Source organism: Tiliqua scincoides, chromosome 1 (genome assembly GCF_035046505.1).
Source record: "Tiliqua scincoides isolate rTilSci1 chromosome 1, rTilSci1.hap2, whole genome shotgun sequence".
In the NCBI taxonomy this organism is placed as follows: Eukaryota; Metazoa; Chordata; class Lepidosauria; order Squamata; family Scincidae; genus Tiliqua; species Tiliqua scincoides.
In genome coordinates, this window is record NC_089821.1 from 185,238,742 (window position 1) to 185,265,406 (window position 26,665).

The 26,665-nt window shown below is 43.8% G+C and overlaps 2 protein-coding genes across 2 annotated transcripts in view; one reads left to right on the forward strand and one right to left on the reverse strand.

Annotated features, from left to right (window-relative positions):
- The window catches only part of MDN1 (midasin AAA ATPase 1), a 126,816-nt gene extending 120,290 nt beyond the window's left edge, over positions 1 to 6,526 (reverse strand). The window contains exons 1-2 of the mRNA XM_066612686.1: positions 6,387 to 6,526; positions 1,183 to 1,409 (exon numbers count right to left, since the gene is read on the reverse strand). Coding sequence (XP_066468783.1) covers positions 1,183 to 1,409; positions 6,387 to 6,485 — 326 coding nt within the window. The 5' untranslated portion in view covers positions 6,486 to 6,526. The remainder of the gene's footprint in view (positions 1 to 1,182; positions 1,410 to 6,386) is intronic.
- A 6,020-nt stretch (positions 6,527 to 12,546) lies between these two features.
- CASP8AP2 (caspase 8 associated protein 2) overlaps positions 12,547 to 26,665 on the forward strand; it is a 35,008-nt gene continuing 20,889 nt past the window's right edge. Inside the window, exons 1-5 of the mRNA XM_066612705.1 lie at positions 12,547 to 12,629; positions 15,410 to 15,488; positions 17,962 to 18,042; positions 21,821 to 21,921; positions 24,572 to 24,646. Coding sequence (XP_066468802.1) covers positions 15,437 to 15,488; positions 17,962 to 18,042; positions 21,821 to 21,921; positions 24,572 to 24,646 — 309 coding nt within the window. The 5' untranslated portion in view covers positions 12,547 to 12,629; positions 15,410 to 15,436. The remainder of the gene's footprint in view (positions 12,630 to 15,409; positions 15,489 to 17,961; positions 18,043 to 21,820; positions 21,922 to 24,571; positions 24,647 to 26,665) is intronic.

The following is a 26,665-nucleotide window of genomic DNA, read 5'->3' on the forward strand; positions in this document are numbered from 1 at the left end:
GTGAAAGTGATGTCATTAGGAAGGAAGTGATGTCATTAAACCGTTCATGATCAAAAATAAGCACCTTTTCCCACTTAGGAACTCATTAGCTGTAAATGACAGAAGAGAAAAGATGTGTATGAGAGAGCTCAATTTTCAAGTGGGCTGCCCTTTTAGCAGTAACAGCATGGCTCAGCAGCTGAGAGTCTGAGGGCCAGATAAAAAGCTTCCGTGCGCCGCATCCAGCCAGTCTTATGTTTGACACCCCTGTTCTTGAAGATCTATCAAATTTGCATAGATGTTCACAAGAAGTTTGGAGTTGTATCCTATGGACTCCTTCCTCCAGGAGAATACAAGTCTTAAACAGACTTATTTTTTCTGCATAGTAAAACTGCAAACTAGCTACTTCTGCTAATGTTTTATTTTCCCTAATATTCACATCTTGAAATTTCCTTCATCCCAGCGGCATGAAATTAAACATGTGTCTGGGAGACAGAAAAATAACTGAAAGATAGATACCTATTTGGCAGCCTGGAATAAAAAAAATAATCTGGTAATCAGCTACTGACCAGACTGCCTCAGCTGCAGAGCTAGAAGATCAACTGGGAATCTCAGACACACTGCTCTAAGTTCTTCTGATAAAGGGAAGGATACAAATGCACCAGAACCTAATGATAGGAAGTTTAACCAATGGAAGCAGAACATTTTATCTTTCTTGCCAATGAGGCATGGGGTACATCAAGCATTCATTCCTTCAAGTTATCACCTTTATCATCCAAACCATTTTTATTCAGAAGGATGTAAACATGCATCATATTGCAGACTTAGCTGCAATTATGTATTTGTATCAACTGGGGCATTTACATAGTGTGACCCAATCCCAAGGCTTCTGTTTTGACAAGCAGAAAAACTCTAAGTCAAGCAGGACACTGGAAAATATTCCTACAATCCTTCCACCACCACCAAAAAAAAAAAAAAAAAAGTGGATCACGGATACTGGGCTAACTATGCACACTGTTGCATGCACGTATACACAATGTAAGCAGCATACAGTATAATAAGCACAGTGACAGGAATGGACAACTGTGCTCCACCACCTGCACAGGATTTCTACTTGGCCATATGAACCAATCAGTCTCTTTGCCATCAGTCTCTATTCAACTTTCCAACACAATGATCGTACACAGATATTACAAGACTTACGGCATCACATCTGGATGATCACCAATAAGTCTGCTTAACGCCACACAGAGTCTCTCATGAAGATCATGGTTGATCTGTCCACCAGATTTAATGACTTCTGCATTTCTTTCCAATAAATCCAGCAAGATTGGACGAAACTGACGACCAATGAGAAGTGTGCATTCTTTATCCAGCAATAAGCGTGCTAAGGCACTGAGGATACACTGACGGTCCTGCTGACTCCAGATCTGAAAAACAAAGAGAGATTCTAGCGAGAGAGAATTTGAAGGGACAACAGGGGGATGAAAAACGATACTTCAACAACTCAGTGGGAAGGTAGGAGAAAGCATCTGAGAAGAACTCCTTGGAATGGAAAGTCAGGAACATCAACCTCTAAGCTAAACCAGGATTTTACTTTCCGTTTCCTGCTCTTGTCGGTACCTTATCTTTGGAATTCACTGTCTTCAGGCTTTTATGCAATTCAGCCTCTCCCACTCTCAAGCATCTCAAGACAATTTTTTCTCTAAGGGCTTTCCTAATGTGCTGACATTTTAGCTTAACACCTTAGGCCTCTCTTCCTCCTTTGTCTTTCCTTACCATTCCCAACACCACTTACCCTTCTTTCCTTATATTAAGATTAAACAGCCCAATCCTATCCTCTCTGGTGCCACCAGTTACAGCCAGCTGTACTGCCAGTTACAGTCGCCAGTTACAGCCGGAGGTCTCCTTGGGGGACGGGGGCTTTCATTCCCTTCCCCTGAAGAAAGCCCCAGGCCCTGCAATACAGCTACTCAAGTCTGCGCCAGCCCTTTTGCTAGCAGAGACTTGAAAAGCCCTGTGCAGGCTTTGCAGTCTAACAGGAAGGATAGAATCCAGAGGGGGAGCCCTCAGTCAATCCCGCCTCCCTGGCTAGTCCCTCCCTCCGGTCACGCCCTACCCCCACCCCTAAAAGCTGCACTGCGGATTGGTGGTGCTACTTGCCCACCGAGGCTCTTCGCAGGTGTCCTCCCAGCGCTGAGGCCCAGCTTTGACAGGCACTGACTCAGTGCTGGTGCTCCCTCCTCCCTAGGTGCAGCAAACATGCTTTATGGCACATTTAGAACACCCAGAGCTGGAGGTATGTGTGCGCCATCACAGTTGGAGAGCTCTCCAGGATTGAGCTGCTGAGCGTTTATTTGTATCCTTATAATCTCTTGTAAACTGCCTCTTAGGTCAGTAGGTCATTTGATTCAAAGATGGGGAATAAAACAAAAAAGAATGTTGGATGGTCTAAGGCTGCAATCCTATAACACTTTCCTGGGAGTATGCCCCATTGAACTCAATGGAACTTACTTCTGAGTAGACCTGCATAGGATCAGGCTGTGATTCAGTAGTACTTGTTGGGATGCTTTCTAAGAGGTCTTAGAAATTAGTAGATGCTACTACAGCCTCAGTAGTGCTTTTGCACTTCCAGGAGACCCTATCCTTTGCTATATAGATAAATTTGCTCTCCTTTAAAGGAGTCACAAGCCATCTCCCCCCTAAAAATTTTTGGTACATATTATGGAAGTTAATCTGCATGAAAACTGGTATCTTTAAGATCTAGCCCTGGGGTCAGGGATGGAACAAGGTAATTCCAAGTTTTAGTAAGCTACTAACTCTACTTGACTTAAGAATGGCTCCCTCTCTTGAGACCTTTCTGCGAGCCCTGAAGACCCTTCTGAGTTCTTGGCCTTTTTAACATCTTTTTTAACATCTTTTAATATTTTTTACAGGCCTGATTCTTTTATGATTTGCTGCTGCTCTATGCTCTTTTTACCTATTTTTTATCTGACTGCTGTTTTTTATGACATGTGTTAATATGTTTTTTATTTGTTTTAAATTATGTTTTTTAATCTGTTGTAAGCCGCCTTGAGTCCCTTCGGCGAGAAAGGTGGGGTAAAAATAAAGTTGTTGTTATTATTATTATTATTATTAACTCCAAGAATTTGTGCTACCAGTTTAAATGGTTCAGATGGAGTAAAGTACACACAAAACTGGATGTTGAAGTGATACGAAACTTTAGGACTTCTGCGAAAAATTCAGTGACCAACGATACTCACAGGAATTCAACAGATATGCACTCAAACACATTACACAAAACTGGGACTTAAAGATCTGGTGCTACCAGCCTCCCTTCCAACAATAAAAACACAGATGTAAGCATTTCAGCAGCCTGAGATGTACTCCTCTGCATCAGCACCCCTCAACATCAGGAGCAGAAATGCTTTTGCCACCATTTTGTTTGCAGGTGGCCTGTACAATGTGAACTGTAATCAGGATTAGCGATCCTAGATCAGGCAAAACCTGCCAGAGACTTTGCAGAGGTGGCTCTGGCCAACTCTCCTAGTCTCCCACCCATGTGCCTGTCCTCCCCTGCTACAGCACTCCATTACCTCACTTCCTTTTTCTTTCCCCCACTTCAGCATTGAGAGTATCTGTTACCATGCCACTCTCTGCTCCCTCTTTTCTTTCCAATTGGCATGGAAGAATAGAACACCCTTACTGACCATCACTGGGCAAGAAGCAACTAAGCATCACTGGGGAAGAGCAACCAAGGCCCCTCACCCCTTTTGCCCACTGGGTCCTGTGTTGCAGATTGGAGCAGCAATGTAGCTGTGGGGGGAGGAACCTGCAAGTACTTCAGGCACTGCAACATACCATGTAATTGGCCCCTCCCACTTGCCATCAGAGTCATTCTGGACAGTGCCAGCAATGGGCAGGCATTTGCTGAACCAAACGTCTCCTGCGTATTGCTGTTGCTGCCTGGAATGGCTCCGATGGTGAGCGGGAAGGGCACCTGCAATACTTATCATTTTGCCCCCCCCAGCTACTCTTCTAGTAGGAGATGGGCTCCAGCTCATCACAAACTAAAGGCCATCGGTTTAAGCAATTAAATATACGGACAAAATTATATGGCACTCTGGTCACTAGCACACTAGCCTAGGAAAAAGGGGAAATTAAAAATAACAGGTACAAATCTCTTAGGGGGCTATGAGCAGTCAAATGCATATCAATTTCCAAAACAAAAAATATGGAGTATCTTTTCAGCAGCTGGGAACCTGGGAAGTCACTTATCTCTTGATCAGTTCAATATGTACAAGTGACAAAAGCAACATAGGGCCCAATCCTATGAAACTTGCCAGCACCAATGCAGCACCAGACCTAAGGAAACAAATGTTTTCTTACCTTGAGTAGGCCTCTGTGACTGCCCCCCCACTGCAGTGTATGCCCCATTGGCATGGCTGCATCAGCACTGGAAAGGTGATTAGGATTGGGCTCTTAAGCTGTACTCCTGATTTTCCACTTTGACTATAGGGGTAATAATAATAGCACCATTCCTGAAGCACCTAATTATACCATTTACAAGGAAAATATTACTAAAGTTAGCTCTCCCATATATAAAAGAAATAATGTGTTGTTCAAATAATCGTACTCAAAATAATTTAGAAAACAAGCCTAATTAAGATGAATACAGCATTCCATAGAACATCCAAAGACTATAATGGTTTTTAAGACCAACATGTGGAGAAATTGAAGTATGGAGAGATGCTTTTGAATTTGGATATATTTCTGCTTTCACATTCCAAAACTTAATTTACAGTTTTTCAGGTCCCTGTATTTACATACCAAAAGTACTTTGCTGTGGCCTGAAAAAAGCCAGAAAGCATATGCAGACTCATGTCTGATGACCAGACGTATACACAACAATATAAATGTACATCTTGCATGACTAGTGCTTGTGATGACCAAACAGCCATTTCCCCACTTAACTGCGCACATAAATGCATTCCATTTACAAAATCCATAGTGGTTTGTATCAAACCATAGTCTTTTCTTTTTGGTGCTCTACACAGCTTGAACAGTTTTGGGACTTTCCACCCCCCTCCCCAACCACCTATCATTTCTGTGTTGTCACAATTTATGTAAAAGGAATGCCAGCTCTCCTAAGAGAATGATGATGGCAAGGGGAAGAGTTTGTGTCTACACCAGTGTTTTTCATCCTTGGGATTGGGACCCCAATGGAGCCGCTAAGCCCCAGCTGTGGGCTTGCAACAACTTACAGGAATGAAAAAGGGTGAAGAACAAGGGACTAGAGCACCATCAGGTAAAGATGGAGGCTCCTTCAGATACCCCTTCAGATACCAGGAGATTGTGTCCCAGTCCTGCTCAGAATCTTAGCAACTATGCTGAAATAGCTTTCTCTACTGCCAGGTTTCGTGGTAACTTTTTCTGCTCTCTTCAAAATTTGGCTACAGTGAACAGTGCTGGGAGGGCATTATGGGGGTGGAGAGTTGGTGGTGACAGGGCAGGGGGTGGGCAGACAAGGTCCCAGGAAGGGAGGCAGGATCAACAGTGGGCCCCCAGTCTCATACTTTATTTATTGGGGGCATGTTATGTAAAAGGTTGAAGACCACTGGTCTATCCAAACATCTATGGTCAGCAACTGAACAGAGTAACAATATCACAGTCACATTAACCAGAACAGCTTGCTCTTGTTTGCTGCAAATTTTATTTTTTTCACATTTTTATATTGCCCTTCCTCCAAAGACCTCAGGGCGGTGTACAAAGCTGCTGCCCTCCTTCTTGTCCTCACAACAACCCTGTGAGGTAGGTGAGGCTGTGAGAAAGTGAGTGGGCCAAGGTCACCCAGTAAGCTTTGCGGCTGAGGGGGGATTTGAACCTGGATTGTCCAGGTCTAAGTCCACCTCCCAAACCACTACACCACCCTGGCTCTCAAAACTAGACAGCCCTCCCAATGCATACTCCAATGCATACATTAATGCACCAAAAGTGTGTGTGCATTTGCCATTGCAAAAAGCTGCCCTCCCACAGGCAGAGATGACTCTTTTCCAGCCTTCTCTGATGTTGCAGCCTCATCATTCCCACTCTTCCTTGCTGGAACATGGAAGGAGGGTGAGCTGGAGAAGAAGTGGAGGGGGGTCTCCTTGCACTTTAAAGAGGCTCAGGGAGGAAGAGGAGGATGGAGCCTCTTTCCTTGCCCAACACCCATCAGAAGACAAAGGAAGCAAGATGCAGCCTGCACTCTCCCTGCCTCCCTCTATCCCTCCAGTCAGCCAGGCCAACCCACCCCCTCACTCTGCAAGGCAGGGAAGAGCCAGCCCAGGGAAGGCTGCAGGGCTGTCCCCTCCCCCGCTGGGCGCCCATCCCCCTCCAGCCACCGCTATTGTGGCTTCTCCTCATACCTGCTTGGCCAAGAACCTGCCCAGCTCGCCGCTGCTCCTCTCGTTCCTCTGAGCCACCAGCTGCAGCGGGGCCGCCAGGCTCAGCCGGAGATGCTCCATCCTCTGGGCGCCCCTCGTCCCAGGCGCAGGGAAGGGGGTGTGCACCTCCAGCCAGAAGCCGCTCTCCACCACCCGCTGCTGGGAGCAGGACACGTGGGGAAGGATAGCGACTTTCGTTTCGGCCTATTCAAGCTCGCGTCATCTCTCAGCGACACCAGGGAAAGCTGCGCCCTCGCAGAAACGACTACAAGCCCCAGCCTGCTATGCGACACGCCTCCACTGCCAGTCGGTACATTGCTGGCGCATTGCATGCTGGGATTAGTAGGATTCTTGGGGTGTGTGATTTTAAGCACTGTTTAAAGGTCTCCCCAAGAAGACTATTCAGGAGTGTTGTGAGTGATACAAGCTGCTAGAATAATATACACTGCAAAGGGTTGCAGTGCAAGCCTATGCATGGCTTACTACTCTGAAGTTAACCCTATAGTGTTCAATGGAGTTTGTTTCCAGGAAAGCGTGTATACTGTATACACCATACACATTCAATGGCATTTACTTCCAGGAAAGTGTTTCTCAAACTGTGGGTTGAGACCCACTAGGTGGGTCATGAGCCAATTTCAGGTGGGTCCCCATTCATTTCAATATTTTGTTTTTAATGTATTAACCTTGATACTACCATGATATGTGAGTGCATCTGAGGAAATGTTACAGACCTGTCCTTTTAACAACCTGCTATGTATATTCTTTTAACAATGGTACTCAGTGGGACTTTCTCCTGGGTGTGGGGAGTGGGTAAGAGTGGGTAGGATTGCAGCCTAGGATTGTTAAAAATGTTCCTGCTTGATGATGTCACTTCCAGTCATGACCTCATTTATGGTGGGTCCATAAGATTTTCATTCTAAAAATGTGTGAGAACCACGGATATACACTATATACATTCAATGGGCTTTGCTTCCAGGAAAGCATGTATATACTATTCCACACTTTCCTGGAAGTAAACCCCATTGAGCACAGTAGAACTTATTTCTGAGTAGCCATGCATAGGATTGCACTGCAATCCTGTGGGTCAGGACCCACTGCTGGATTGCGACCTGATTTTTGGTGATGGAAAAAGGTGATGGAAATATCAGATAACTAATTTCCACAAGCCCTGCGGCTAATGCAAATCAAATACTGTAGCTCAGCTCCTGCAGTTTACAAGATAGCTACTAACTGCCCTGCAAGGAGCTGAGCTTCAGTTTCAAGCATGTGTAAATATAGGGAGATAAATAAATATAGATAAATATAGGGAGATAAAGAGAGTCTGGTCCAACAAGAAGCTGACGGAACATACCAAGATCCAGGTCTACAGAGCTTGCGTCCTGAGTACACTTCTGTACTGCAGCGAGTCATGGACTCTCTGCTCACAACAGGAGAGGAAACTGAACGCTTTCCACATGCGCTGCCTCCGACGCATTCTCGGCATCACCTGGCAGGACAAAGTTCCTAACAACACAGTCCTGGAACATGCTGGAATCCCTAGCATGTATGCACTGCTGAAACAGAGACGCCTGCGTTGGCTCGGTCATGTCGTGAGAATGGATGATGGCCGGATCCCAAAGGATCTCCTCTATGGAGAACTCGTGCAAGGAAAGTGACCTACAGGTAGACCACAGCTGCGTTACAAGGACATCTGCAAGAGGGATCTGAAGGCCTTAGGAATGGACCTCAACAAGTGGGAAACCCTGGCCTCTGAGCGGCTTGCTTGGAGGCAGGCTGTGCAGCATGGCCTTTCCCAGTTTGAAGAGACACTTTGCCAACAGTCTGAGGCAAAGAGGCAAAGAAGGAAGGCCCATAGCCAGGGAGACAGACCAGGGACAGGCTGCACTTGCTCCCAGTGTGGAAGGGATTGTCACTCCCGGATTGGCCTTTTCAGCCACACTAGACGCTGTTCCAGAACCACCTTTCAGAGCGCGATACCATAGTCTTTCATTGCCTATATATGTGCTACATCCTGCAGTTGGGGGGCAGTCACGGAGGCCTCCTCCAGGTAAGGCAATTTTTGTTTCCTGTCCTCGCAGTTGCATTGCTCTTACCTTGGTGCTGGAAAATTGGTTAGGATTGTGCCCTAGGGGTCTTTTTCCTGGTTATTATTTCTGGATTTTTTTAAAAGTCTGATAAACCTAGGTGGGTCCCGATAGAGTGTCATTTTAAAAAGTGGGTCCTGGTGCTAAAAGGTCTGGGAACCACTGGTGTATAGGATTGCAGCCTTGCATCTCTCTATTTTAGGGTGAAGATAGGAATAACATTATGCTGGAAGCGGGTTAAACACACACATCCATAGTATTTTAAGGCATTTGTCTTGGGGGGAGAGCAAAACCATGTTCAAACTAAGGAATTGAACCATTAAAACTGTGGGCTCAATTCAGATTAATCAAAGTTTTTTTTTTTTTAACTCTTCAGTCCAGTTACAGACACTAACTTTCAAAAGTGAATAGCTATATTGATACATATTGTGCAGAATAATATCAAATTGTTTTGTTTGTAATGAAGCCATATACAGCATGCTATTATAAATTGAAAAACAATGCTCTACTTACTATTTTTAATGTAAGGTAATTTTTAATTACAGCAAAAAATTGTTTTACAAGCAAAATACAAAAACAAACAGGACTTAAGGAGGGAAAAGGACAACAAAACAACCTTCAGTTGAAAACTGAGCATCTGATTATTGAAGCACCTTTTTGGAACCAATTACTACTTTTTGCTCTTTTCACAAGCCAATTTCATGTGGGTCCACATTCATTTCAACCAACATATTTGGTTGGTTTCAAAGCAACCAACATATTTTAGGCTCAGGTTCAGTTCTTGTTCACCTCAAAAAATAAATATGAACTGGTTTTTCTGTCTAGGTTTGGTTGGACACCTGGTTCAGAACATTAGCCAGGATAATGTATCTGTAGATCTGTTTTCACAATTGGATGAGAATACATTTACATGCGCCCTACAGGTAGACCACAGCTGCGATACAAGGACATCTGCAAGAGGGATCTGAAGGCCTTAGGGATGGACCTCAACAAGTGGGAAACCCTGGCCTCTGAGCGGCCCGCTTGGAGGCAGGCTGTGCAGCATGGCCTTTCCCAGTTTGAAGAGACACTTTGCCAACAGTCTGAGGCTAAGAGGCAAAGAAGGAAGGCCCATAGCCAGGGAGACAGACCAGGGACAGACTGCACTTGCTCCCGGTGTGGAAGGGATTGTCACTCCCGGATTGGCCTTTTCAGCCACACTAGACGCTGTGCCAGAACCACCTTTCAGAGCGCGATACCATAGTCTTTCGAGACTGAAGGTTGCCAATATACATTTACATTCAGATCAGCATTAATGTGGGGTGGGATTCAGAGGTTGATGATATTGACAATGTAGCTTGTTTTATCTTCCCTTGGGGGCTGGGGATAAGAATAGGCCCTCAGTTGGCTGTACTTGTCCTAAGAGGTGACTAAACAGCCAACGGGTAGATGGGATTCATTAGCCTGAAAAGGCAGCTCATCTGAAAGAAGGAAAACTCTGATCCCAAACCTCCACTGCCTTGTGGCTACATCCAGTTATGGAAAAGGCTTCAGGAGTCAACCTCGAGGCAAAATCCGGAGCCGGAGTCCCTGAGGCAGTTCATGGCTGAACACAGTCATATTCTGGCAACTCCTGCGACGCCGCTGGAACCAACCGTATTGGCTTCTGCCTTTCCATTGGACCATTTCAGCGACGTGGAGAGGGGGGATTTGCTGCATGGGAAACAGTCTATCCATATCTACTTTACCCAGGCTTCGTGCACTGGAGAGAACACTGTTCCAGAACCACTTTTCAGAGAGTGATACCATAGTCTTCCAAAACTGAAAGATGCCAATGTATCTTCGTTTTAACCTGAGATATGCCTTGCGTGGATATATTTTTAAGAAACAGAAAAGACAAAACAGCTACCAACAGAAATATTGAAGTGTCAATAGAGGATTATAGGACATAACTTTAGTAATAGCCCAAGCCTATTTCAATGATTTTAAGTGCACCTAACTCTGCATAGTATTGGCCTGCATTACTACTACATTACTACAGTCCTTTGAACAGTGCTGCAAATACCTCTTTGACAGGAAGCAATATCAAGCTTTATATGCAAAAATCTGGTAGCCTCAGTTAGCTGTTGCTAACTTATACTGCAATCTTGAACATATTTTCGCAGACGCAAATTCCCTTAGTTCAAAGAGACACACTATCTAGCAAGCGTGTTTAGAATTGCTACTTGACAGCACAGTCCTATGTATGTTTACTCCAAAGTAAGTCTTGCTTAATTCAAAGGGTTTACTCCCAGGAAAGTGTGCATAGGCTTGCACAGCCTATATTGCTGGTACTGTAAAAGAACATTAAGGACACAGAAAGGCAAGGCAAATACCAACATCAGACACAATTACATTTTAAAAAAGAAATCTAAACACTGGGTCTGAGGGAGAGCTGTCTGTGACTGAAATGTCTGCAATCAAACAGTTTATAAATTTGATTAATAAGGCTACAATTCTATGTATACGTGCTGGAATGGATGCTAAATTGAACTCCAAACAAATAAATAAATATGCTCTGCATTTCTAAAAATAACCAAAAAAAAATCAAAACACATTATCCCAGTGGTTCTCACACATTTAGCATTGGGACCCACTTTTTAGAATGAGAATCTGTCAGGACCCATCAGAAGTGATGTCATGATTGGAAGTGACATCATCAAGCAGGACCATTTTTATCAACCCTAGGCTACAATCCTTCTCACACTTACCCAGGAGTAAGTCCCATTTACTACCATTGTTAAAAGAATATATATAGTAGCTTGTTAAAAGTACAGATCTGTAACATTTCCCCAATGCAGTTACATACCATGGTAGCATCAAGTCTAATACATTAAAAACAAAATATTGAAATGAATGGGGACCCACCTGAAATTGGCTTGCGGCCCACCTAGTGGGTCCTGATCCACAGTTTGAGAAACACTGCATTATCCAATTGCATGCTTAGGACATTCTCGTTCTCCCACATTACCCCAGATGAGGGAATGGGACTGTGGCTGCCAGAATTCTGTTTAAGTCACATGAACACTGAGTTGCAGCACACACAGTATATAATGTAATAGTGCCTTGAAGACCACCAGATGTATTGTGGTGAGAAGCCACTTTGTCAGATGCATGAAGTTGTCACAGAACTGCAGATATGATGTGGCACAGATTGGCCCAGGACCATCAGAAACCCTGTGGCATTGCTTAGCCGGGAGTGTCTGGACAGCATCAGAGCTGAAATGCTTTAAGGCAGCCAGATGAGCCATCACCATCTTCTTTTCATTTCTGAAAACAACAGTGCAGCATGCTGGTCCCACTGCCACACAACTGTAGCACAGTGATGGGACGTAGCTCTTGTACGGTTGGAAATGATTACATTAAAAAATGGTGGCAGCTATCCCACATCCACATCCAATGTATACATCCAATAGCATCCATTTGGATGCCCACATCCAATATATACATCCACATCCACTGTATACATCCAATAGCACTGTGGATGCTATACTGTGGATGTATCCACATCCAATAGCACTGCAGAGCTTTGCCCCAATGTGCTGACCCTGGGGGCAGACCTGGGGCGAGACAACTGAAGCTTATTCACAAGCTGAATTAAATGGGAAAGGTTCTCCAAGAGCCCACTTCCCTTGCCTGCCTACTCAGAAGTAAGTCCCATTCCAGTCAATGGGGCTTACTCCCAGGAAAGTGAGGCGAGGACTGTAGCCCACTCCAGTGCCTGCCTACTCAGAAGTAAGCCCCAGTGCAGTCAACGGGGCTTCCTCCCAGGAAAGAGTCTCGATCCCAGCGCCCGCCTGAGTGACAGGTAGGCGCCTGCAGGGGCTCCTCGGGGCGCCATTGGTGGCGAAGGCTGCGCGTCACTGCGGCGGGCGGGCGGGGCGGGGCTCCTCGGCCTTTTCGCGCCAACCGCTTTTGTGGCGGAGGCGGGAACCGGTGACGTCTCGGCGTGGAGCGTCGTCGGGCGTCTCGTTGGATTGGCTGGGCTTCTCCGAGCCCCGCCCCCAGTTCGGCCTGTGGGTACCTGAGAAGGACGGTGGTGGGGGTCGCGGGGAGGGTCTCGCGCTCGTTGAGCGACAGTGACGGGGAACAGGCGGGACGGCGAGGCAGTCGCGTCACACAGGTTTGTGGAACGGGGGGGGCAGAGTGGTAAGAGTCTTCCCTGGGAGGCTGAGATGGGGGGAGGGCAGAGTGGTGGAGTCATCTCTGGGGCAAGTGGGGGGTTGACGTGGGGAGGCAAGTGGTAGAGTCTTCCTTGGGAGGCTGAGGTGAGGGGGAGGACAGAGTGGTAGAGTCATCCCTGGGGAAAGTGGCGGGCTGAGGTGGGGGGAAAGTGGTACAGGCTCCTCTTTGTTCGCAGCCTCTATTATCTCTACAGCACCTCCCCACAACCTGTTTTCCGTTCCCATTTCTTTTCATTAACCTGGATGTTTTCATAGGTATTTCCCCACTCTCCGTGCAGCATTGCTCACCTAGCCCCCCCCCCATCATCTACCTCCCCACCCTTCCAACCCCATGACTCTAGACCAGTGTTTCTCAACCAGTGGTATGGGCACCATATGAGGCTTTAAAGCATGTACTCCAGTGATTCTCAATCAGTGGGACAGGTACCACTAGCGGTACTTGAGGTGGTGGCTGGTGGTCCTTGCAAAGCACTTGCAACCCTGTGGTGAGACCAGGAATGTGACACAGCAAACAGTGATATGAGACTTTAAAGCATGTGATTCTCAATCAGTGGAACAGGTACCACTAGTGGTACTTGAGGTGTTGTCTGTTGGAACTCGCCAGGCACCTGGACCCCTACCACCCGGCAGCAGGACCAGGAACACGACACAACCAGCAGTGGCAGGAGGCTTCAAAGCATGCCTTTCCATGCTCAAAAAAGCCCTCTCGTCCACCCCGAGTCTCTTACTGGTGTTTATTGTCACATTGCCTCTGGCCTCCCAACCCAGAAGTGACACCTACAGTGATATCATCACCAGTTATTTTCAGTGGTACTTTGAATAGGCGCACTGTGTGACACGGTTTGGCAGAGGACAAACATTGAGAAACACTACTCTAGAAGTCACCACAAACACCTACACGTCTTACTTTCCCTGAGGCCTAGTGTCCATGTGCAGTAGAAATGAAGTAGATATCGGGTAGTACATACATCACCTTTATGGTTGTTGCCGTGAATTTTTTAGAAAGCAACGAAGTTTCCTGTATGTAGTACAGTAATGCTTTGAGGATTTGAAGAGCTGCTCTTAGTAAGCTTACAATTCTATGTTTTCTTGCTGGGAAGGATGCTGCGTTGAGCTCAGTGGGAGTTTCTTCCAAATAAATGTACCTAGATGGGGTTACAAAGGTATTTTCTTATTTGGTCATTTCGGGTGTTCATTTGAGAGAAAAGCTGGATATACACTGAACCAATAAATAAATAAACTAGCACAGAAGAGAGTGCTGGTTTATTTATCAGGGCAGAATCCCTTTCTTCCTGATGTGATAACTTTTTACTTGTAGTAAGGGCTGTGTACACGCGCATGAATGTGTGTTTTAGATAGGCGCTCAGAAATGAATCCCCCTCACTCTACCATGTGTATAGATGAGGCTTAGCACAACAACATGAGTCGGCAGGCGGTTATTCCTATAATGTTGTTCACAGGACACAATACACAAGAATATACTCAGTGTTTTGCTATGGAGTAACCAGGAAGTGGTTTCACCTATCTGAGATTAGAACCAGGACAGCGCATGCAATTTCATCTATTATTTTCAGGGAATGCTAGATCTGTTGAGTTCTGTAGCTATTCATCCAGGTAAGAAAACTTAGCTTATTAGTACTATATAGATAAATATTTACGTAGGGGAAAATTATTACACAGTGCACAGAACTATACAACAACAAATATTGGCAGTCTTACTCATTTAAAAATACATTTTGCCATTCACCGTGTATTTGAAATCATGGACAGTCCTCCATGAAAGATGATGCTGAAATCGGTTTGTGTTTAAGGTGCTGAAAGGTTTGCTGCTTTTTTTTTTTTGCAACAACGTGCAATCCTATACAACTTTCCAACACCAGTGCAGCCACAATGCAGCCCCGAGGTAAGGGAACAAATACCTTGAGGAGGTCTCTTTACTCAGCGTGTGGTCGGTCTGTGGAACTCCTTGCCGCAGGATGTGGTGCTGGCGTCTAGCCTAGATGCCTTTAAAAGGGGATTGGACAAGTTTCTGGAGGAAAAATCCATTACGGGGTACAAGCCATGATGTGTATGCGCAACCTCCTGATTTTAGAAATGGGTTATGTCAGATGCAAGGGAGGGCACCAGGATGAGGTCTCTTGTTCTCTGGTGTGCTCCCTGGGGCATTTGGTGGGCCGCTGTGAGATACAGGAAGCTGGACTAGATGGGCCTATGGCCTGATCCAGTGGGGCTGTTCTTATGTTCTTATGTCTCTGTGACTGCCTTCCCACCACAGGATGTAGCGCACATCACATTGGCATGGCTGCACTGCACTGTGAAGTTGGATAGGTTTGGGCCCATAGCTATCCCTCTGGAGGTTTTTTCCATTTTGAGATCCTTGACGGCATCTACCAATCCAGTGAAACCTATATGATAAAAGAGAATGAAGGAATCTAGCTTTCTGTGAAATGTATAGCTTTTCATATGATAATCTGTTACTGTTGCTTAGAGCAGTGGTTTCCAAACTGTGAGCCATGGCCCCCTGGGGAGCCACAGAAACCAGACAGGGAGCCGGGGAATTCTTACATAAAACCTACCATCCTGCACAGTGTATAGGATTTTAGCCCTAATGGGGACTGTGGCCAATGATCCAGTAGGTCAAGGGACCCACCAGTCAAAAAAGTTTGGGAACTGCTGGCTTAGAGTAATGGTCTTAAATTTTTTTTCCTTTCAAATACAGATGGAGAACACCTAGGTAGAGAATATAATGGCAATGGATGATAATGATGGAATGACATATTCTAATCTGCTGCATGGTGGTAAGGATAGTGTTTGTTTTAAAACTGGACTATTTTTAACTTTTTGATGTATATAGGATAGCTCCATTTTGTAGAAAAGTCTTTAGAAAAACCTTTAAAAGAAGGAATGTATTGTGCTCTTAAAGGATCAGTAAATGTACTCTCTCCCTCCTACAGTAAAACTCCAAGTCTTATGCAGGTATTGTGCCAGCAACTGTCATTTGCTTCTGCTGCATGGTAACCTGGTTTGCCTCATACAATCCTGCAGGAGAAGAGAAAGGAGAGTTGCTGACAGCCTCATCATATCACATCTTAAAGGCAAATTATACATTTGGGAGCGGAGTTGCACTGCATAAGATGCTCTTTAGGGTGCAATCCTAATCAGCTTTCCAGGACTGGCATGGCTGTGCTGTGCCAGTAGGGCATGTGCTGTATCCTGCAGTTGGGGTTAGTTATGGAGGCCTCCTCAACGTATGGCAGTGTTTGTTCCCTTACCTCAAAGTTGCACTGCCGTTATGTCAGTGTTGGAAAATGGGTTAGGATTGCGCCCTTAATGATGTGTAACCTATTTTTGGTACTCCTTTAGCTCTATTGGTTTCATAGGATCAGGCTGATTTGGGTTCCAGTAAATGATTGGAACCCAAATATTAGGATTTCTGGTATGCTGGATGCTGTATCTTGTTTGTAATTTCATCACATGAGCTCTTGCACAAATGTAGTTGGTTAGAGACCAAAGGATGCGTTGCATATACAGTAGTTCCACAATTCTTTTTACTGGCTTGTTTTATAAAATGTATCTGCTGCGGCTTGACTGGGAAAACTAACGTGAGAGGAAAAGGCTTTTTATTGCTTTCTCCTCATGCTATTCTTCTATAAAAATTGTTTTTATCCTCATAGCTAGGAACACAGAGTTAACTGTGTGAGAAAAGATAAAGATAACTGGGCTGGGAAGGAAACCATATAAGGGAAAAGAGTTAAGAAGCTACTGTTTTTCTCCCACCCCCATGCCAGTCTCACACTTGAATTTTCAGCCTCAGCAGCTGCATTTTTTTTTTTAACAAAAATGTTTATTGAAAAGAATTGCAGAAATAGACCATGCGTAGCCCTACGCTAAATTGGATGGGCCAAAGTGGCTGTCTCAGTTGAGGATCTGTTCCAGGAGTGACATGATCAATCAATGCTTTGCTGCAGATAGTCATGCCCATCTTTTAAAGGAGTGAAGAAGCTCTGTGCTGTGCAAAAATGTGAATAAGCAATGAGCCATGATATGCAAACAAATCTTGAGAAATTGATAGATGAAAGAATGAATCTGTGGAAAGCCTTAATGGAGAATTCACCTAGTGACCATTTGCCCTTATCCAAGGGTCTTATGGATCAATTGAAGTACCCCAATTTGCCAATCTTAGTGCAATTATATGGGTCATATTGTATACAATTTTTAATGCGCTACTTTTGCAAAGTTCAAAATTTTTTATTGTTAACCTCCCAAATCCAAAGATTAACCTCTACAGTCCTATGGGTAATCAGACCACAGATCTAACTAGCAGAATCTTTAGAAGAGGAGTACAAAAACCAGACTTCATACTTACAAGCGTGTATACCTGCCTGGTCAGAGAAAATGGTAGTTTAGGTGATGGAGAGAAAACAAGAGACAGGTAATCATGATCTTCATCCTTCTAGTGGGTCTGCTTTATCTTTTCCAATGCAATGAAGTTTGTTTCTATCGTATGTATTTTTTCCCCCATCATGATCCTAGAGCTTATAACGTTTTCATTTCTACCTAGTGTTAGCATAGGAGGATTAAATAGGTGGTGTAGTGGTAACGCTGTTGTTTACTATTTTGGAAAAGCTCATCTGGGTCAAGCTGACAATGGCACCCTGCCTATTCACCTACACGTTTATGGTTTGACTATCAGTCAGCTACCCTCCCTGCTATGACAGAGGTTCTCAGTTGATCCCAACTGTTTCCTGCTAGTCTGTTTAAACAACATTGTTTAATTCAAACAGTTTTGTAATCCTTGCACTTCAGATCATGTCTGCTATGTTACAATTTCTTTGCAAGGCTTTGGTTCTTGGTTGTATGGCCCCTACGATCACCATACCATTGGCATTATTCTAGGAAGTGAAATACAGTTATAAATAAAAATCACTCATCCAATCTGCTAACAAGGGTGTGTGATGCAATCTAGATACTTTTGACAGTGGGTGTTTGTGTGAGATTGACTAGTGACCCATTTTAATTCTCAATACATAACACTGAATTGCACTTTAAACTAAAGTGCAATCTAATCCTTAAGGTTTTCAGAAATAAGTAAAACCCACTTTAATTTCTCATTATGGGTTAGTAGAAGATTCTTTGCCAAAGCATGACTGCTTCAGAGCTACTTGTTTCTTCTCTGTTCCAGAAACTAGAATCTGATGTTCACTATGTGTGTAGACTTGAATGACTTTTTATACATTGTTCTGTGATTTCCCCACCCTCCCTTATCTGCAGATTCTCCATGTGGGGGAAGAGATGATGATGAGAGCTCAGTGGATATTTATGATGGATTAGATAGCACTTCAATTCTTTCTGGTAAGTTTACTTAGACTTGGATCCTCCCATGCCATTCGGTGCTTTGAGCAGTAAGCACTCTCCATCGTACTCGATCAGTTGCAGCAGCCTCGGCTTCATCCCATGACAGGTTGATGGCCGTTAGGTCTTCAATGAAGGTCTTTTTCCATGTGATCTTTGGACATCCTGGTTTTTCGCTTCCACTTATATGGAATCCAGTTCATGGCTGTCCTTGGGAGTTGGGTTAGTGGTTGGCATAAAATATGACCTACGAATCGGAAGCATCGTTTAGCCACAGTTTCTGACAGCAGATGTGAATGTTTGTTGATGGACTTCTTGGTTTGTGAATGTTCTCGATACGAGATGCCTAGGATTCGACAAAGACATCGTTGTTGGAAGACATTTATCCGTCGGATGATGTTCTTTGTCATCTTCTGTGTCTTGCAAGCATATATGTCTGTTGGGGCAACTATGGCATGGAGAAGTCATATTTTTGTTTGTAAAATTATTGTGCTAGTGCGCCATATTGGTTTCGGGCGTTGAAGGTCTGCAGAAGCCTTTCCAATGCAGCACTGGATGTCATGTGTCGCATCTCCATCTTTAGTCAGGACACTGCCTAGGTATGTGAAGTTGTCAACCTTCTTGATCTGGTGTTGGTCAAAAGTAACTAAAAACTTAAATCAGCAAGTCTTTTGTCTCCTGTCTCCATGGAAGCCCTTATATTTGGGTTTTGATGGATCTTCTTAGGATGAAGTCAATTGTAATCCGGAATGGAGACAATTGTTGGACACCAGTTTTGATGGTGAAGAGCAGTGACGCCATCATCAGTGCGGACAGAACAACTAAAGTTGTAATATAAGCTGCAGAACGTGGCAACAAGGCACTCTGGGATGCTTTATTTGTGGGCGATTTTCAACAGGGTCTCATGGTCGACATTGTCAAATGCTTTGGTGAAATCAATGAAATTGATTGATAGCTTCTATTGGTGCTCTAGGCTTTACTCAGTGATGTTCCGGAGAACAAATATTTGTTCATTGCATGACCTCCCTGTTCGAAATCCTGCCTGTTCGTGTAGTTTTGCATCTACAGCCAGTTGCAGGCATTTCAATAGGACTGTACATAGTACCTTGCCCGGCATGGAAAGTAAGCTAATACCTCTCCAGTTATTGCAGTCTGTAAGGTTGCCTTTCTTTGGGAGTCGAATGATGCCTTGGCGCCATGCTTCTGGGACTTGGGACTGTGCCCAGCAGTGGTTGAGGAGGTTTATAAGCCGATTTGTAACTTCAGGTTCACCCAACTTGATAATTTCAGCTGCTATTTCATCCAGGCCTGCAGTTTTTCCTGATTTGAGCATTTGTATTGCTGCAACTGTCTCACCTTGTGTTATGGGTCCAATATCTACTGGTAGATCATCGTCCGGTTCTGGAAGATCATCGGGGAATGTTGACAGGGCATAGGCTGGTTTAGTGTGTCTTTAAAATATTTAATCCAACAGTTATTCTGCTCTTCTTTGGTTAAGAGCATTTTACCATTTTGATCTTTAATAGGGCCACAGTGACTGCTGGTGGATTCAGATAGTTCTCAAATTATTTGATATAATATCTTGGTGTCATTCTGATCAGTAGCTTTCTGAGCTTCATCGCCTTTTCAATCGATCCAATTGTGCTTGTCTCTTTGGGTGCTTTGCTTGACTTGTCGGTCAACTTGTCACAGTAAATTCATAAAATCTAGCTCTTTCACCTTCGGACGCTTGATCACAAATGTGCTTCACCTGTTGTCGTATGTCTATGGGATTCCACATTTGATCCTGTATCCGCTATTCTTTGTACATGCCTCTTCTTCGGCCAGTTGATGATTCTGCGCTTGTTACAATTGCTTCTCAAAACTGGTTCCAACACTCTTCTAAGTGTTAACTCGGCAAGTGTTTTGAAATGATTTCGAATTTCTAGTTGAAAGTTGCTGATTACATGTCGATCCTTAAGCTTCTTCATGTTGAACAGCTGGGGTGACTGAGAGCATGTCGGTAGCTGTTTAATTGGAATTTGGCCATGAGCAGATGATGGTCAGAACCAATATCCGCACCTCGCTGGCCCTTAAAGTCCAGGACTGATGAACACCACCTTCGAGAGATGCAGATGTAGTCAATTTCATTTTTTATTCGTCTGTTAGGCAATATCCATGTTAGTTTATGAATGTCACGGTGTTGGGAGAAAGTGTTTCCAATGCAGTGCTTTTGTTGCACATAAGGAGATCAAACATTCGCCATTATCTTTAGTATGGATAGCTGCTCTGTGTGGTCCTATCCTCTGTTCAAAACCTCCTTGCTGTTTACTGACCTATGCGTTCAAGTCACCAAGCAATATGATGATGTCAATATGACCTGTGTGTTCAAGTCACCAATCTATATGACGATGCTTAGGTGTAGCATCCATGCTCGTTGTAGGAGGTTGTAGAAGGCATCCTTGCATGAATCATCAGTGCCTTCAGTTGGTGCATATGCCTGGCACCCAGTAGCATTCTGAGGCCTCTGGAAAACCTAAAAACATCACTTCAAGTTTTCACTGAAAATAGGAAGTGATATTTTTAGGCCTTCTGAAGGCCTTCTAAGGCCTAATAAAGGAAAAAAAAATGAACGGCGGGGGAGAGGGGATTGCAGAGGCGCCCCTGCAGGTGGTGCCCCAACATACTTGCCCCCCTGACCTCCCCCAGCTACTCCAGTGCTTGCCACTGGCCTTGCAAATAACTAACAGCACAATCCTAAGCATGTCTACTCGGACGGTAGCCCCATTAAGTGTAATGTAACTTGCTTGCAGGTGAGTGTGTACAGGATTGCAGCCTACCAATATTAACTTTTGCTCAAAATTTGTAGGTTTGCTTTGTGTATCTAAAATATATCTAGTGTTCCAGTCTGCTTGATAAACCATTTAGCTTGTGTTCTCTCTTGCCAATAGAATGTGGTTCAGTAAGATAAATATGTTCTTCTTTGGGGCTGTTGTGGCAATCTTTTGCTGCGTAAGCTATGTTTCTTCATACAGGCTATATACATCTTTCACCTTTGCTTTATAAAATGTATGTTCTTTATTTGCAACAATCTACTTTAGACCAGTTTTGTCAATGTTTATCCTGTGCTGTATCACTTTGTATTATCCACCTATGGGAAGTACCACCAAAGTAACTGTCGATGATAACCAGTTGCTTCCGGATTGGTAGGCCAGACGCAACACGTCAAAATTCCAGTAAGAGGCTCAGGATAGATAGGAGGGCTTTTTCAAGCATGTGAAAAGCACATGCTGAAGCTCTGCCTACCGAACTGAGCCTCCTATTGCTGCATTGCATTGCTTCTGCCAGGTGGTAAGGGTCTGGGGCTCCTGTGAGTACCATCAGCCACCACCTCAAGTACCAACAGTAGTATGAGTATCACTGATTGAGAAACACTGCTTTAGACTGCAAAAAACTTTTCATTTTCCAGTACAAAACAGGAGCAGTTACCTTGACCAGGATCTAAGAAGGGCACAGCTACTGCAGTTCCATGTGCCCAAGGGAGATCTTTGAGAATGTGTGTATGTTTGAACAATAGCTTTCCACCCCCACACAGCAAAATTCTTTGAAATTGAGGAACAGTTTGCCTTATGGTGTTAGAGGACCATCATTGTGAAATTAAAAAAAAAGAAAATTATTGGGCTTATTGAAGTCTGTGAGTCTATCTAAAGAAATTATTTGGATCCTGTTCCATATGTGTATAATGGAAAGGGGAAATTGTCCAAATTAAAGCGTCTTCTTTTTCCCCCCTCTCTGCCAGTGAATACTGCTACAAAGGTGACTCCAGCCAGAAGTAATTTGAACTTATTTGATGAGATCCTGATAGAAGAAGGAACAGCAAAGGAAGCTTCATACAATGATGTGCGTATTGCAGTTTGAAAATATTTTTGTTGGAATGTATTAACAATTAGTGGTGTATTAAAAATTCTTAGATTTAGCACTTTTAACAGTTTAGTAAAGTACATCTTGTACTGTTACTTTAAGATGGATATTTTTAAGAGCTCAGCTTTTCTAAAAAGTCCACTTTTCTTTTGAAAAGCCTAATCAGTTTTGTTTTTTTAGGCTGCAGCCATATGGTTGTGTTTGAATTAATTATAATTCTAGTTTTGCAGGCGAGATAAATGTTGACATTATTGTCTTATTCCTATGCCCAATGTTTTACTATTCATGCAACAGGTGATAATGGTCTCAAATCATTAACATGTGCTGACAGTTCTGAAGTACACTTCTAGGGAGTTCTGAAATGCAATTTTTTAAAATGTCAAGTTAATTCATGTGAAGCTGGAAAATTCGGTATTTTGACTTTTTCATAATTCATTACACCAGTGGTTCTCAAATTGGTGGGTCGTGACCTGCCAGTTTGTGTAAAGCTTCCACTGTCCCTTTAAGGGGCAGGTGAAAGGGAAAGGCAGGGAAGCGACCCCCAGGATCGCATCCATATGGGGGGTGCTTTGAACTTACATTATGTAGGCAGGGCTGCAGCAGGCTGTAGGAGGTCCGGGGAGCCCTCCACAGCGCATCCCAAAGCTTGGAATGTTTGGAAAGAGTGCGTGCAAAGCACTTCCGTTTTGCAGGAGGTGCCTTGCTCCTGCTGTTTCTGAATGTTCTGAGCCTGCTGCAGCCCTGGCTACATAATGTAACTCCAAAGTACCCCAATTCGCCTCCCCCCATACGGACGTGATTCTGGGGGTTGTGTCGCTGCCTTAGCCCCTCCCCCACAAAGACTTACTGAGGGAATAAATCTCCCATAGAGTTTGAGAACCACTGCATTGCACTTCTAATAACTAAAAAATTTAGGTTATTTTTGCCTAAATTAAATATTTGTCTATTTAATCTAATTATAAGAGTTTCTCCCTTCTCTACTGACAAAAGTGCTTGTAGCACATCTGCCTCTGCCCATCCCCGGTAGCGCGCTAGGATGGGCATAAGATGTTTCTGATGCTGGGTCTTATGCAAGGGACAGAACAAAAGGATATGTTCAACTGACTCCATGTGGTTCAGATCACAAAGGCAGAGCCTTGTGGAAAGAGATATCCCTTTAAACCGGCCCCATAGAAGGGCTGAAGGAAGGACATTACATCTTGCCAACATGAAGGCTCTTCTTAACTGCGGATTATACAGCTGGGATAAATAAAATGGCATCCTGCCTATCCGGACTGGTACACGAAAGTGCAATGGGGAGCAGGAGGTGTTTGCCAAACTCATTAGCTCTTGACATTCAATGTCCATGATTCTCTCCCTGACAACTCTGTATGCTGCTGTTTGACACAACATGCCCAGACACTCAATATCGAGACCAATTGATTTTAACGGTGTATAAAATGGTGATCCCACAAGGCAGGACCAAGTCTGATAACAATTGGAACATCAGACTGTCATTGACCACATTGAAAAGGATACCAAGCCAAAACTTTGCAAATCTTAACCATGCCTTTGTGTTCAACCTGATAAGACCTGGCTCAAGGCATAAAATGGAGTAAGGGACACATCTCAGCATGCACTCTTATCAACATGTCTTGTTTTGTCACCACAGTCATAAGTACACGGGAAATGAGACTGGAAGCTTAGCCCTGTATGAGATCAGCTAATGGGGGCACTATTGACTATTGGATTTTTCCTGTGTGCGACATGCATTTATGGATTATGGACATCTTCTGATCTTATATAAATTTTGAATTTTATTCGTATATTGTTTTGATGTATGTATATGCAAATAAAGGTTATAACAGCAATCTATAATATTTCTGTTACGAAGTCTCTATCAACATTTTTACACTGTATAATGTCAGGAGAGTAGCTGATTTAGAATGTGCCTGTACACACACTAGTGGTTCCCCTCCCTGTCACATCTCATAGCAAAGTGTTCCCAACTCTCACAACAGTTATTGGGAAGGGGGGAGTTGGGGCTTTGGTAGGGAAGAGGGGATGGGAAAGGTGGCTTTGGCTTGTATTCATAGTTTTTGTGTCATTTTTAGAATTGCAAGGTAGAAAGGGGTTTGCTGAGAATTTTTTAATGAGAAGTTTAACATAATCAAAAATTAAGATTGTGATCAACTTTACTATCTGTTTGGATAGCTAAATTTATTTGTCCTACATTTTGGCTTGCTTTTTTCTCATATGGTATCTTTGTCCATGTAACTTTAATGCAACACAGTAAATTACTTCCGTGAAAGTCTTCGACACTATCATGTCAATCTAGACTTATGCACATATAAGTCAGTTTTCTCTATTAAAATAAACTGGGAAGGCCATTTTGGTCAGAGAATTTGCATACATATCTGATCACTTCTATTGCACCACATATCTTGTGTATTTAATATTTTTTTTTGTCTCTAGGTATGTTTTCTGTTTTTAAGGGATGATTGATTTTTTTTTCTATTTTGCAAGGAGGTTATTATTTTTACATAATGAAGGAAAAATTTCTGTAACAAAATTGTGGTTGTCCTTCAAGTATTTATATACTTGTTAATATTGTCTTTTAATGCAAGCATTGATATTCCTGTCTCAACAGTTGCAGGCTGAAAATGAGAGACATCAGCAACAACTTCAAGAGTTGATGAAGAAGCTTCAGGAAATACAAGAACAGGTACTGTAGTGCTAAGTGGTAATTTATCTCTGGTACTTCCTGATATTGAAAGCTTTATGGTGCTTTTCATAGATATCTTTCCATCTGCATTACTCAGTTTTTGATTGAGACATACAAAATTATGCAGGGAATGGACAGAGTGGATAGGGAGATGCTCTTTACACTCTCACATAATACCAGAACCAGGGGACATCCACTAAAATTGAGTGTTGGGCGGGTTAGGACAGACAAAAGAAAATATTTCTTTACTCAGCGTGTGGTCGGTCTGTGGAACTCCTTGCCACAGGATGTGGTGCTGGCGTCTAGCCTAGACGCCTTTAAAAGGGGATTGGACGAGTTTCTGGAGGAAAAATCCATTATGGGGTACAAGCCATGATGTGTATGCGCAACCTCCTGATTTTAGAAATGGGTTAAGTCAGAATGCCAGATGTAGGGGAGGGCACCAGGATGAGGTCTCTTGTTATCTGGTGTGCTCCCTGGGGCATTTGGTGGGCCGCTGTGAGATACAGGAAGCTGGACTAGATGGGCCTATGGCCTGATCCATTGGAGCTGTTCTTATGTTCTTATGTTCTTAAGTTGTTTTCCATTAGCGTGGCTGGCCAGTGCAACACAAAGATTACCACCATAAGTGGTTTTTGATGTCTCTTGTTCATGAAGAAGGAACTAAGTAAAGCATTTGGAGAGTGCTGCTTTAATTGTTCCTCCAGTGCTTTTTGTGTCAGCTTACAGCACAGATTTAGTCTGAACTGTGGTGTCATAAAAAAATGGCCGACACAGAGGCAAGAAGCCCCTTTGTGGGGTCATTTCACTTACCTGGGAGAGGGGGATGAATGTCCCCTTCCCCCAAGGAGCTGTCACCAGCTGCTTTCACCACCACATAAGCTTCCAAAATCCAGAAAAATCCAAAACACTTCTAATCTCAAGCATTTTGAATAAAGGATACTGAGCCTGTAATACATTTACAGTTAATCCTATTGAACATTGGGGGATTTACTTCTGAGTAAATAAAGAAAGTTTTGTATTGTAATCCTGTTAAACAAGCTGCTGTCATTTCTATATACATTGTGAAGAAAAAAAGGAAATTGGGATTTGGGAATTGATTAAATGAAGGCAGCTGCATTTCTGAAGCTGATTATTTAAGAGTGTTCTCAGTGTATCACAAAATCAATGTTGGCATCAGGTTGCAGGGGCTGCTGGGGAAAGACCTGCATTGGGTTCTCTATGGCACCTGTATCCACCCCAATGGTACATTGGATGCTAGCAGTGCCACTAGTACTGTGGGATCAGGGGTCAGCCTGCTAGGTGAGTCCTCTGAGTGTGTGGGCCCTTGGCCAGTTCCTGACTTGGCCGACCTCTGATGCCATACTTTCACAAGATGTCTTTGCCCCATATGTAAATTCTAAGGCTACAATCCTATGACTAGAGGTGGATGAAAACAGTTTTTTTTTGTGGCTTTCAATGTTTTCCAAAGATAGAAGTGCAAAAAGTGGTGTTATGTGTTTTTGTTCCAAGGGCACATTTTTATAAATTATAAATTATAATTGCTTTAAAAGTGTACAGGCATACCCCTGTATCTGTGGGGGTTGCATTTCGGAATCCCCCACAGATATGTGAATCCGCTTACATATGTATAACCAGTTAAGAAAGCGCCACCCTGGGGGATGCCCCCCACCCTCCAGAGGTGAGGAGATCTATACTAGGTTTTCTGAGCCTAGCAGAGGCCATGTGCGTCTGCCCATGGCCTCTGCCAGGCTCAGAATGACAGTAGGTATTGAAAAAAAATGTCATTTCTGGTGCTGTATAAGGATTTAATGCTTCCAGGGCTTCCCCAGTCCTCCCTATGTCCTATAAGGCATTTAAAGTCATTTTTTCAATACCAACAGTCATTCTGAGCCCGGCAGAGTCCACAAGCGAGCATGCATGGCTTCTGCCGGGCTCAGAAGACCCATTGGAGGCAAGGAGAGTGGAGCTCCTCTCACTTCCAGAGGGGGCATATGCACAGGGGTGTCACAGACCCAA